Below are 13677 nucleotides of genomic sequence, written 5' to 3' on the forward strand. Positions count from 1 at the left end.
AAGATTAGTAATATGAAATACTTTTTTTTGACAAGATGTTTTCTAATTACATGTGGCGTTTTAACGAAGTGAGGCAATGTCATAAGTATTTGTGTTCCAATCCTGGCCCAGTCTAGCACCTTTCTGACTGAAATTTTCTCAAACTTTCTGGTCACAGCTGGATGCTGAAAATTTTTCTGGCCTTCAATCTGTTTTCTTCTGAAATGTATAGGAGGTATAGTTGATCATTACATCCGCCATGTTCAACTGGCCTACATGGCTCTTCATGTAGATCTACATGCCTACCAATTTGTTAAGTTCCCGGAGGATACACAGAGTTAGTTGACGATATCAAGAGATACGTTCGTCTGGGACAAATTTGGCCTATGTTACGATAAAACGGAGCATAGTTAGTGAGTAACATACACATAAAAATCATAAACACAACATAAGAGAACTGTTGTCCACAGATTCTTCGAGAAAGGCACAATATAGTGACCGAAACTTCGGATGAAAACTTAACAATCCGTTTTTGAGTTTTTCTTCCAAGACTGAAAACCATAACCCCAAAACAGATATCAAGAGAGAATTCACTCAATTATTGATTTTTTTAAAATAGTTCCCCTAGCAAATTTGTGTCTTCTAGCTTCTATATCTATACGCAATACGATGAAATATCCTAAAAGCATTATTTAACCCTTCAGCAGTCACGCTGTTGTATTTTGTACAATACGTTAAAAAACTCGCTTGATCTACATGATTCAAGGTGGTGCTGGTAGCGGTGAGCAATTTCTGGAAGATTAGGGATTTTTAAGACTAGAATTTCCTGGTTCCTGTATGAGTCCTTTCTAAATCATCTTCCAATACTATTCACTGGAGGAATTCCTCCAGAAATTCTTAAAATTAATAAAATAAGTCATCAGATAAACCTGGAGAAGTTTTTGGGTACATCTCTGAAAAGATAGTTGAAGGATTTTTAAAATTTCCGAAGGAACCCTTGAATGAATTTTGGAAGAGAACCTGAGAGGAATTTCTAAGGAAATAATTTGAGGAATTCCCGCAGCAACACTTGGAAGACTTCCTGGATAAATCTCTGGAGCAATTCCTACAGGAATGCCTGGAGGAAGCCCTATAGAATCCCTGGAGGAATTCCCGCCGGAGGAATCCCTGGCAGAATTTCTGAAAGTATACCTGGAGGAGTTCCTGTATAAATTATGGGACCTAGAGAAATATCTGAAGAGATCTCATGAGTAAATCCTAGAAGAAGTTCTAGATAAATTTCTGGAGGATTCCTTGAGGGAAGTTTTGGAGAAATTTCTGTAGGAATTCTGAAAGGAATCCATAGAAAACAATTCAGAATAAATCTCTTGATGACTTCCTAGTGAAATTTCAAAGAAAATAATAAAAATACTTGGCAGTGTTCTTGGAGAGATCTTTGAAGGAATTCCAGGAGGAATCCCTGTAGCAATTCCTGGGAAAATCTCTATAGAGTATCCTGGAGAAATGCCTGGAGAAACTTCTGAACAAATTCCTGACGTAATTCCTGGAGCTGGAAGCATCACTGGATGATACCCAACAGCAAATCCTGAAGAAATTCCTGGAGAAACTTCTTGGAGCAATCCCTGGAATGGAGAAATCTTCAGAGGAATTGTGGGAGGAATTACTGGAGAAACTTTTGAAAAAATACCTTGAGAAATTCCAGGAGGATTTCCTGGAAGAACCCTTGCAGGAATTTCTGGAGCATTCCCGGAAGGAATCTCTGGGAATATACCTGCAGAAACCTCTGAATCAATTCCTGCAGGCCCGTGCACAGCGGAATTTCTGGAGGAATTCCTGGAGAAGGAATTTGTGGAAAAATCCCTGGAGAAATACCTGGGGGAATCCCTGAAAAAATCGTGAAGGTATTCCAAGAAGTTCTCCTCCTGAAAGAATTTCTGAAGAAATCCCTGGAAGAATCCTTGGAGGAACTTCTGGAGGATTTCCTGGACGAATCTTCGAAGGATTTTTAAATGTTTTCAAAGTGCTCGAACCAGCGTCACAGCTGCTCTTTCGGGTTGGTCAATAACTGCCCAGACGTGTCTGTCGCGGGCATCTTAGAATTGATCTTAATTTAACTATACATCGTAGAGGTGATAACTGGTGCCGGTGTTAGTGACTTTCTCGCCTTCGTCGGCTAGGGAGTGCGTTCACGCTCTTTCATCTCGTCTTATTGAACATTTCACTTCCTTCTCGAGCGCCGAATAGCGCTGACAGGCTACGGCTTTGGCTCCTCGTGTTTTCGCATACTCTATCGCGGCTTTGGCGTTCCTTCGCCCCTCTATCTTCCTCCAGGTATCATCTGTATCATCTGCTTTTTCCAGGTGCGTAGCTCACCCCAATTATTCTCGTTGGTGGCGATGAAGGCGTTCTTGATGGCGCTCCATTGATCTTCAATGCTTCCACCTTCTGGAATATCCGCAGCACGGTTCTCCAGCTCCTTGACGAAGGTCCTTTTCACCGCAGCGTCTACCAATTGACGTGTTTTGAACCGGCCCGGCGCCATAGCACTTTGTGCACTGGTCGATGGGGAAAGAGCGATCCCCCAATCACCATATCATTGTTGCCACAAAACACTGCAAACAGTTCTTCGTTTTCGCACATTTCTCCGAGACCATGGCATCACATGACGTGATCATAGTCCGAGTTGTCGGAACCAACCCTCGCGTTGTAGTCGCTCATGAGGATCTTGATTCACCTCTTATCCATGCCAGTATTCAGCTAGCTGTGAAAGCTCATATTTTCTTGCATTCCAGCAGCATCGGTTGGTGCGTATCCATGGATCACTAGTGTTCTGAATCTGGCCACAATTATCCTCTCAATAATAGGTTCATACTTCATGAGTACAGCGTGTGTGTGAGCGCTGATCAGGAAACCAAGTCCATGGTGACGGGTAGCGTGTTCACCTCGTAGATCAGAGTATAGCAGAATTTGACCCGATGCCAATCTGTGTTCTCCGAAGTTCAGCCAACTTCACTTAGTCCTAGAATTTCAAGTTTTATACGGTATGCCTTATTTGCTAGTTGTGCCAGTTAACCCTGCTGGGCTGTGGTAAGGCAGTCCAAGTTCCAATTCTTATCCGTTGCTTGGCGCTGAAAGTCGTTGCATCGAATCAGTTCGAAATTTTTGTTTTCGGTTTCTGTAACGGTTTTTGCGTTTCGAGAACAGTAGGTTGTTGGCCTAAGGTCTCCTATAGGATATGCCACCTTAAGTATAGCAACTGTTCCATGCCAGAACAGACGCTGCATTTCCCTGGTGAACAGACGCCGCTCGGGACATAGCTTCTCAATCTAGCTGAAGTCAGAAAAGCAACAGTGCCTAGGCTGCACTACCAGTTCAGTCACAACTTTTAGCCGGTGGTATTTGTCATCGATTGACCCGTGGAAGTTTGGGAATGGCAAATGTTGGTCAATCCATCTTCACCGGGGTCAAGTAGTGGATGCCAGTTTCCGCGGCAACGAGCAGGAGGATTGTTGAAGGCGAAGCGTACAAATACCTTTTGTTGCTGCAACTTAGAGGTATTCGCCACACAATGGTCAAGATGGGATATGCATTACAAGTTCTTGCTTCGTGTCAACTACTTTCTGTGGAGCTTGCTATCACCTGGCAACAAGGTAAAGGCGATCAACACGGTTGTTGTGCCCGTGCTGACTAGCAGCTTTGGAGTGGTAAAGTGGACCAAGATTAACGCTGACTTTCCATGGGAATTCTTTCAATTGTTGTTTCTGGAGTTCATATAAGAGTTCCACCAGGAGTTCCTTCAAGTGTTTCTTCAGGAATTTCATCGGTTCGAAAGTATCTACACAAATTCCTCCAAGAATTTCTTCAAGAGTTCGTCTGTAAATTCTTTCAGAACTTTCTCCGCGAATTTCTTCTGGAGTTTTTCTAAAAAATGCCATCAGATAATACTTTTGGGATAACGATTAGAATTTCTTTGAAAGTTTTTAATAGTTTCTTCAGATAATTTTTCAAGGCTCCTAACGCCAATTTATTTTAATTGCTTTCAACGGTTTTCTCTGTTCTAGGGAAAGTCATATCAAAGTATTATACTAAAGAGTCGTTCCGGGAGTTCTCTTGGGAGTTTCTTCGTATACTTCTTGCAGTATTCAGTGTTACTTATCTTCTAACTAAGCTATCTTTCATCACTATCACTACGACAATGCCGGGGCCCGTAGCGTAGTGGTTACACGTTCACTTCATAAGTGGATGGTCATGGGATCGATCCCAGCCCCGGCACTTGCAATTTTTGTCAGTTGCTCTTCCCCCCGATAGCGGCTGACACCTTACCCTATTCTGAGCATATGCTCTAACGGACCCGGAAATTTGGATATCGACTAACGGCAACTCATAATGGACCCCCAATGGGACTGGCAAAGGAACAAGAGCCACACAGCAACATCGTGCTCATCATTCTACCATGGACAGGGTAGAAAAGTGAAAGCAGCGCAAAGTATACACAGGGAAAAATTTCTACTCAGTGGCTGAGTTGGTCTTACTCAGAAATTGAAAAATCCTTTGCTTTCTTACTCAATTTCCGTTAAAAGTGGGACAACCCATTGCCATTGGGTTGTCCCACTTTTAGCCGAAACTGAGTAAGAAAACAAAGGATTTTTCGATTTCTGAGTAAGGCCAACTCAGTCATTGAGTAGAAATTTTTCTCGGTGTACCAGTTGAATAAGAATTAGTGGAATAAGAATAGAATACACTTAGGCGCTGTACAAATTGTAAATGCAGCCGCCAATTGGAATCGCACACGCAGTGCCCTAGTGGACAATAGAGCTGTAAATTAGGTTAAGTGATTGAAGAATAAAAAAAAACTATCACTACGACTCCTTTAAGAAGTCTGCAGTCTACGTCTTCAGACACAATTTGAATTCTTCTCGTATGCCTTAGCAAATTCTGAGCGTTATGCAGATTAATGTTTAGAGCTTTTTGTGGGAGTATCTATGGTCGATATCAGAAATACCTTCGGGAATATATTGCGGGTATCCTTCATGAGAAGAACTAGTTATCATAATGGTAAAAAATCACGAACTAAAAAAATATTAAAAAACACATTACTTTTTGGAGTTTCGTCAATAATGCATTCAAAAGGTTTTAAAAAATTCCCTTGTATACAAGGGAAGGATTCTCCCGGGAAAACGTTTATTATGTTTAGCAAAAGTACCTGTTGATTTCCCCTTGCGATACATCTAAGAATCCCACTTGGAAATCTCGTGAATTTTCTTGACAGATTCCTCCTGTGAGGACTTTTTTTCTGAAATTTTCTAATATGCTCATGCAAGATACCCACACTTCTTTTGAAATGCAGATTTTTTTTATCCTTCCGGGGATTTCTATATTATTATTTTTTTACTTTTTAAATAAGTTTTTTGGGAAACTCGCCAAGACAGTTCTTTTCTTTAAAGTTTTCTTTTCTTCAAAGAGTTTTCGGGTATATTTCATAAATCTCGGCATTTCTCGTTGGAGATATGTTTTGTATATAATTAATCTTGCAATGCACCCAGGATTTTCTTGAGGGCTCTTAGAGAATTTCTTCACATTGAAGAAGAATAATGAATATAGAAGAAGCCTTCGTGGACATTCTAAAATAAAGCCTGAATGAACTTTTGGAACACTTTGGATGGTGTCTTCTTCGTCTTTTATTTCATTGTGATTGTCTAATTCTAAATGTTTGATGGTGTAAATGTTGGTACCGGTTTTTGTAATACTGGTTAAAAAAATAACCAGTGATACAAAAACCGAAGTAATGTACCAACATTTATTGCCACCCGACAGTTAGAATTAGACAAAATCACTTAGAACAAAAAACGAAGAACGTATCTTTCCCTGGAAGAAGATACCATCCAAAATATCGAAACGTCGGGTTAGATAACAACTCATTTTGATTTATCAAGACTGCGTAGCCATCAAATCCGAGTTGTACAGATTCTCCCCCATCAACACCTTCCTGGAGAAATTTCTTGAAGAATTCCCAGAGGATGTCCCAAAAAAAAAAAATCAGCAGGAATCTCCACATGAAATTCCAGAAAAATACAGGGAGATTTCCCAAGAAACTTCCGAAGGAATTCTAGAAACATTTTTAGAAACATCTTTTCTAGGAGCTTCCACAAGAACTCCCAGAATCATCCCCAAGAGAAATCAGCAGAATCCCCGGAAGAATTTCGTTGAAAACTTCTTGAAGAATGGTCGGATCCATTTCTTAAATGAGTTGTGGAGAAAGTTTTGAAAAAACTTGAAAACAGGATAGTTTACACAACTTCCAGTAGAATTCAAAGAGTTGTTACCGGCGGGTAACAAAAGAAACCCATATTTGAGTGCGGGAAAGTAGGAAAATATTTGTCTAGATAGCGTAATTTCCCAACGGTCAAAAAAGGGTCTTGAAGAGTTTTGAAGAAACTTAAAAAAAAAATCACGAAAGAATTTCCCGAAAAATATCCAAAAGAGTTTCCATAGGATTTTCCGGACGAATTTGTGCAAGTAATTGCGGTAAATTTTCCAGGTTTTTCAAGAGAATTCTTGGATGAAATTTCGTTACAATGCTCAGTGAAACTTTAGAAGGATTACAGCTGAAAATACCAGAAAAAAATTCCAGAAGAATTTCTTCTCCAATTTCCGGAGGAACTTGCTAATGAGTACTCAATGGAACTTCTGGAAGAATGCCATAATGAACTTTTAAAATGATTCTCAGAGAAACTTTTGAAAAAATCCAGGAACAAATTAATATGAGAGGTTTTTGTTAAAATTTTCTGGAACAAACCACGAAAGACCTTCTGTAAGAATTTCCAAACTTTCGCAGAAACTCCAGGAAAAATTCGCGATGGTGATATTTTCCTGGAGATATTTCCGGTGGAAATCCTAGACGATTCCTTAATGAAACTTTCAATGGAACTCCCAGTGGAACTCCCAGAGGAAATCCTAGCGGAATTCCCACCCAGTGGAACATCGAGGGAGATTCCTGTTTAGACTTTTAGAGGCATTTCCAGTAAAACCCCTAGAAGTATTCACTGTGGAAGTCATAGAGAAAATCCCGGTGGAATTTCTACAGATTTCGTTAGGAACTTCTTGGAATATTTCTATTACGAAACCCGTAGAGGAGAAACCAGTGGAAGTCCTAGAATAATCCCGATGGAGTTTCTAAGGGCATTCCCATTGGAATCTCCGGAAACTCTTGAACGTATTCTTAGTGGAAGTCCTACAGATGTCTCAGTGGAACAGAAGTTCTGGAACATAAGTGGAAGTTTCAGAACTTCTACAGGCATTCCCTAGTGGAATTTCTGTTGGAATTTTTGTAGGAATTTCTAGAGGAAGTCCTAGAGAAATTCCCGTTGGATATTCTTTAGGCATCTCCAGTAAGACTTTCCAGTAAAAGTTTCCGAGGGATTTCCGCTGAAACTACTTGAGAAATTTTTGGTGAAACTTCTAGGTGTATTCCCGGTGGTTATCTTAAGCTTGAGCTTCATTGACCGCCCGTTGATTCTACTCCAGTATCGCCAGACCAGCTACACTCACACAAGGAACCAGCAGTGAGATTATCTGTCGGCGACTAGCCGGCATCTTCAGTGTTTGAATGTTGGTGATCTTCTGTATTTAGGCGACAATGGCGCCTGCCACGTCAGGTTGCAGGTAAATGTGGGGAAGGGGAAGGAAGTGATGATTGCAATTGTTTGTATCCACATCAGACTGAACATACCTATGCGTCTGCACAAACTCATGCGGGTTTCGGAGTGTTGGTGGGATATGGATGGCAGAGGGTTCACACATTGGTTCGTGGATGCCAGGCGTAAGGTGATATGTTAGTATGTCTATTACTATGAAACTAAAGCCGCATAGTTCGCTTGATTGCATAACTTGTAGGCGTTGTTTGATAGATTGACACTGTGCTGTGAAAGTTGGAAGGAAGGGAAACGGCTTTTCAACCGTTTCTTATTCTAGCGATGCATATGAACATTTGAATACGCATGAATTGTATATAGGGTACTGGTTCCCTTATCAAGCATGTGGCTCCCATTTTCATCCTACGAAAAACAAAGGATTGAAGCGTTGTTTGTTTTGTTTCTTATTTTTGTATTTTTTGTTAGGAGTGAGCACGCACGGAAACAAAAAGAACGGAATCAATCGGTGCCGAAATCGCTTGTTTCCGAATAGGATGAATATGGGAGCGTGAGATTACTTATGGAACACATACCCTATATAGCGAGACGTGATTGAATCTAGGTATGTCGTAATATAATTTTCAGCATTGATCGTGTGGCAAGCACGAAGATACTATACACCCGAGGAAGCAAGGAAATTTGCATTACTAAAAATTCCTGGACCTACCGGGAATAGAAGACGTCACTCTCTGCATGGTCATGCTGATATTTGCCCAGAAATTCATGGAAAAATCGTCAGTGGAGCTCTTAGGAGCTGCCCATTTATTACGTAAGATAATTTCCCTTATATTTCGACACCGCCTCTCCTCTTGTAAGATTTTTTGTATATATCCCAATTGTTTTTTAACCCGGGAGCGGTCGCGTCGTGTATTGAGTACACGCACCATGGAAAATGCACGCTTGTGGTACACAGCGTGAGCGCTGTGGTATATTTTCAGTGATACTCATAAAAAATTAGCAGTAGAAGTTTTGTAGAAATCCAAGTGAAACTTTAACAGGCTGTCCCAGCTCCTAGAGGAATATTCGTTGGAACTTCTGTAGGGTTATCTACTGAAACTACTGAAGGATTTCCCAGTGGAACTCCTTTTTTTTGTTCGGGTGAGCCACTGCGACCAGTATTTAGATCTTTTGTGGCATTACCCGTATCCTTAGTATTTAGTGCATGTCGTACTACTCCATTGTCATTGAGAGGCAATGAAGAATCGATTTCTGTACAGTTCCTGTTTTGTTATCCCAGAGGTGCAAGAAATCGATTGCGATGAAAAGGTACCGTTATCATAGAGATTTAAATCCCAGTGAAAGAGCGCCCCTAATCAAACACAATCTATTTGTATTCTGAGAAAAACAAAACGTTGATATTTATCCATGCATCGGAACTCTAGCCCCATCCATGTCTTGCTTCTAGTTTAGTCCCAGGACAACAAAGAAAAACCCGGGACTTTAGGCTAGTTGCAAGACTCTGTCAAATTAGAGAACGTATTCTGCAATAAGAATGCACGTGAGTCCTTGAATTACCAGAACTTAACAGTCCTTGATAGGTTAGTACGCAGTTAGATACGTAAAGCATGTTTGTTTTCCTAACATCAAGTGTAGTCTCGGATGGGCAAAGTCCGATTCTTTAACTATCAGCAAGGTAGAATAAATGCAATTTTAGAAACTGTCACCAGTAACAAGGACTTTGTACCATGAATCCTTACTACCAAAATACATTACCCCAACTTGACAAACCAGATGTCACTAGGGTTCGGTTTGGTAGATCTTGAACCGTAACGCAACACATAAAGGCGATCTACCTACGTTACGGGCTCCGTTAAAGATCGAGCATATTTTAAACCCCCTCAACCATTCATCCATCAGCACGGGTCGCCTGACACCTTGGATTGGGGTTCCCTGTTTGATGGATTTTTTGCCCCGGAACAGGTGGTCCGTAGTGTTATTCTTAGCCAATTGAGACAACCGCTACCGACACTACACAGCTATCTAGGCTGATCGGGAAAAGAAGTTAACATTGATGGTTAACTTCCAAACGAGCCCGTTCAGCCGAAGAACTCCTAGAGTTATATTTTTTGTTCATCCTTACTAAACATTAATTACTCAAAAATATGTTTACTTTTCATTACACTAGATCAAACGCTTCGCCAAGGGCTTTCTCCGCTCGACGGAGGAAAGCTTACCGCTAATGTGCCATAAATCATCACCAACGTCGCCGCAGAAAAAGCTGAACAACATCCTGTCCGAGGAAATTTACAGTCTGGATCAAATCGTTTCGAGCAAATTCGGTGACTCGTGCAAACATTCACTCATCGGTCACCATCCGGCGCCGCCGCTACGCCCAGACGTGGAGTTCGAATTCCGACGTAATCTTCTCATACGCCAGACTAACAGTGCCAACTCGAGCCCGAAACGGTTCGTGCCCAACATCAAGCGGACGGACAGCCTCAACAGCATCGAAGACAACGACCTGGACAGTGCGTCTTGGTTCCAGGCGGGGCTGCCTCGGGAAATTTCGTTAGAGGTGCTCACCCAACAGGCGCCCGGTGCATTTCTGGTACGGCGAAGTACGACCAAGCAAGGTTGTTTCGCGCTATCGCTGAGGGTCCCATCGCCAGGGCCGAAGGTGGTGCACTATTTGATCCTGAAGACGGAACGAGGCTACAAAATAAAGGTGAGATATTTTAGTTGCTTGGTTTGTTATTGCGTTCCACAGTAGGGGACTTAAAATTGTAGCTTATGCGTAAAAATGTGTTGCATGGATAGGCCTCACACATGGTTGGTTTTAAATATTTATTGGTGAGCTCGTTCCCTTTCAAGTAATAATAATTATTATTAAAAGAAATCAAAATATGATATTTTTTCCATGTTTTTACTCAATAATTTCTGTAAAACCAAGTTTCGGTTTAAATTTTCCAATTACTTTTTGTTACACATCTTTTCGTTTTTTTTGTTTTATTTTTCGGATTTATCAATCATTTATTGGGAACAACTCGTACCTGTTTGTGGCGTAATGGTACGAAATTTCTGCTTTGCATGAACAAAAATCTCGTCGAGCATTGTTGTACAAATGTTCGACTTATTTTCCAAACTACCTTTTTGCAACTCGTTGCATAAACAACTAAAATTGACAGCAACTAGTTTGAGAAAGTTTAAACTCGTTTCATCCCACTCTGTATTCTATGCATCCTTAGCTCCTTGACTATGAGCGGAAAAATATGTGAAACATTTTGTCGCTCGATAAATCAGGCTGTCATTATTTTCGCATATTTCTGTTTAGCATGCTGCTACACCTTGTTGGTTGGTTTACCGTTTGTTGTAATGGAATCTCTCTCCCATACCTCCGTTGTTGCAGGGCTTCACAAAGGAATTCTCCTCGCTGCGAGCGCTGATAACGCACCACTCGGTGATGCCGGAAATGCTTCCGGTTCCGCTGTCGCTGCCCCGGCCCCAAAACATCCCAATCAAGTGCAAACGCGTCGACGACTACGACAGCTACAGCACCCTGCACGAGTTCTCCAAGCTGTTCTCCGATCTGGACCTATGATAGTTTGTCACCACCACCGCCAGCCATCAGATGCAGCCGTGCCGTCGTCTGCAGGAAGCGAGCTTTCGTCGTCGCTGAGTTAGTCGTGGAGGATAGTTTAGCTCGCTGTCGCTACGATGACGACGATGATGATGGTGATGACAACGATGGGAAGTAGCAGCCAAAAGTGAATGTTTTACCAGACGACAGGTAAACTTTTTGATGAGTTTGTAAATAGCCCTTCTTGTGCTATCGGCACCCCGCTGCGCTGGAGGACACATGGTCCCTTCCCGGGCACGAACGGTGGTGTTGAATTAATTTTACATGGAGTAGCTGTCGCGGGGTGCCACTTCCGATAACTAAAGCTTGTCAGGGCGATGGAAGTCGCTGTCAGAATGTCGTCATTCCCCATACAACGCAGCACAAGTTCACAATCAAAAATCAATACCTTATACTGGTGAATGAGAAAAAAATGAACATAGAACTGTAACCGTTTGATATTGTGATATAGCGTTATACATGTATGTTGTACACACGTCCGAGAGGAAAATCACTTTACACAGGAAATTGGTTAGTCATTATCTAAAGGGGACACAGTTGTAATAGGTCTGTGCCTGCGCTGTTGGTCACACACAGTATGCGGGTTATCGAAACTAGAAATCGGAAATAAATGACTTTTGAACCCACTACACGGCGACTCTTGCCTTATTTCATTTGGGGATCTTTCGGTTCCGCAGTACATGGGATGGGTGGAACTCCGAGATGCAATTTCGACAACGAATGGAAAATGGTAAGTATATTGGTGCTTGTGTTTTCGGAATGTAGATTGCAACTGATATTTAGTTAATGGGAATTTGATTGCATTGAAAGAAATGGTATTCGTTCCGGATTGCGCTACGTTGATAGTACATAAATAGGTAGTGAAATGAAAAACTTGATCAAACAATTTTGTTTGGCGCGGTGGAAATACTACTTAGTGCTCATAGAACACTAAACTGAGTAACAGGTTGGGTTTCAGCAGTGTCAGGTACGGCATAGGCACATTTTCCTCCATTTGGAATGTTTGTGCCATCGACATGAACACGAGCCCATTTATCATCTATCAGGTATCAGAAGGCCGGCTCCAGAGGCACGTTATCCTTTAATTGAGAGATTCGTGCCATCGCTATAATAAAAGCCGATTTCATCATCTACCTGAGGGAAAAGAAACGAAATAATGATAAGGATTGGGATAAAGGGCTAACACGATAAAATTGCCACACGGAAAATATTGTATAACTTTTGATTGCGTTCGTCAAAATAGCTATTTTTTTTCCATGCATAGTATATCATGTGTAGCTAATACCATAAAATTTTCATTAAAATCGGTTGAGTATTGGCGGAGATATCGTTGAAACAAGGAAATTGCCACTTGAGAATCTTGTACAAACATTTTGGAAAATATCACTTTTTTGCCGTTTCAACGCTGGCGCCAAAAATACTGAACCGATTTCAATGAAAATTTTTATGTACGTAAAGTATGCATGTAGATGTAGTTTGTCAAAATTTCATTTAATTTGATCATACCTTTAAAAAGTTATAGCCATATATGTCGCACTATGTCACAATAAGCAGATGTGGTTTTTGGAATAATGAAATTCAAACTGCTCTTACTTTGAAAGTACTCAACAAAAATGGCTGAAATTTTCACTGTAAACAGTTTAACACAACAATTTTACACTGTCAAAGTTTTATAAAAATCGGGACAGTGTTACCAGTTCTACAGTCAAAATAGTGCACGCGGAACTAAAAATGGTCAAAAAGTACCTAAAATTTACCTTGGAGCGATTTGAGCCTTGGATATTTACTAGAAAAAGTACTGAACCGATTTCGATCGAATTTTTAGCACCTTATTGATACTATGTCAAGAATATCGAGTGAAATTTTTAAACGTTTTGATGAGGTAACAAAAAAGTTTTAGCCTAAGTAATTTTTTGAAATGGGTGCACAAATTTTCTAAAACCTCATTTTATGATATCGACAATATATGCGCCAATACTAAACCGATTTTAATGAAAATTTTATGGTATAAGCTACACATAGTATAGCATTCATGGTCAGCTATTTTGACGAACGCAATCAAAAGTTATACAATATTTTCTGTGTGGCAATTTCATCGTGTTCGCCCTTTAAGGACAGGTAGGGAAATAGAAAAAAAATACACTGGAAGAGGGTACTAACGCATTAAGACACATTCCAGCGTAACGGGACACCGCGAGGAACTAACTTTCGTGAACAAATGACGTCTGCAATCAATTATAATGGTCATGATCATATGGTTTAACAGGTTTTATAACAAGCTTATTAGATGTACTTTCTGATGTAATACTTGTTCTATGGGGCTTTGGTTCCAATTTGCTTTATATAACATGTTACATTTCGTAACGGGACACCATCGCAGAAATCTTCTTTTTAAAATTTTCAATCTGAAATGCGTATATTAGCTCTGTT

General features: G+C 40.7%; 2 protein-coding genes across 2 annotated transcripts in view; both read left to right on the forward strand.

The window, feature by feature from the left end:
• The window catches only part of LOC115265573 (EGFR adapter protein), a 909498-nt gene that overhangs the window by 46419 nt on the left and 849402 nt on the right, over window positions 1–13677 (forward strand). The gene's annotated exons all lie outside the window — the stretch shown is intronic.
• On the forward strand, window positions 3564–11863 carry LOC134286042 (EGFR adapter protein-like). Its single transcript, XM_062847606.1, has 3 exons — window positions 3564–3683; window positions 9796–10335; window positions 11017–11863. The coding sequence occupies exons 1-3, from the start codon at window positions 3564–3566 to the stop codon at window positions 11206–11208; spliced, it is 852 nt and encodes a 283-aa protein (XP_062703590.1). The 3' UTR covers window positions 11209–11863.

The sequence above is a fragment of the Aedes albopictus genome, chromosome 2, assembly GCF_035046485.1.
Source record: "Aedes albopictus strain Foshan chromosome 2, AalbF5, whole genome shotgun sequence".
NCBI lineage: Eukaryota > Metazoa > Arthropoda > Insecta > Diptera > Culicidae > Aedes > Aedes albopictus.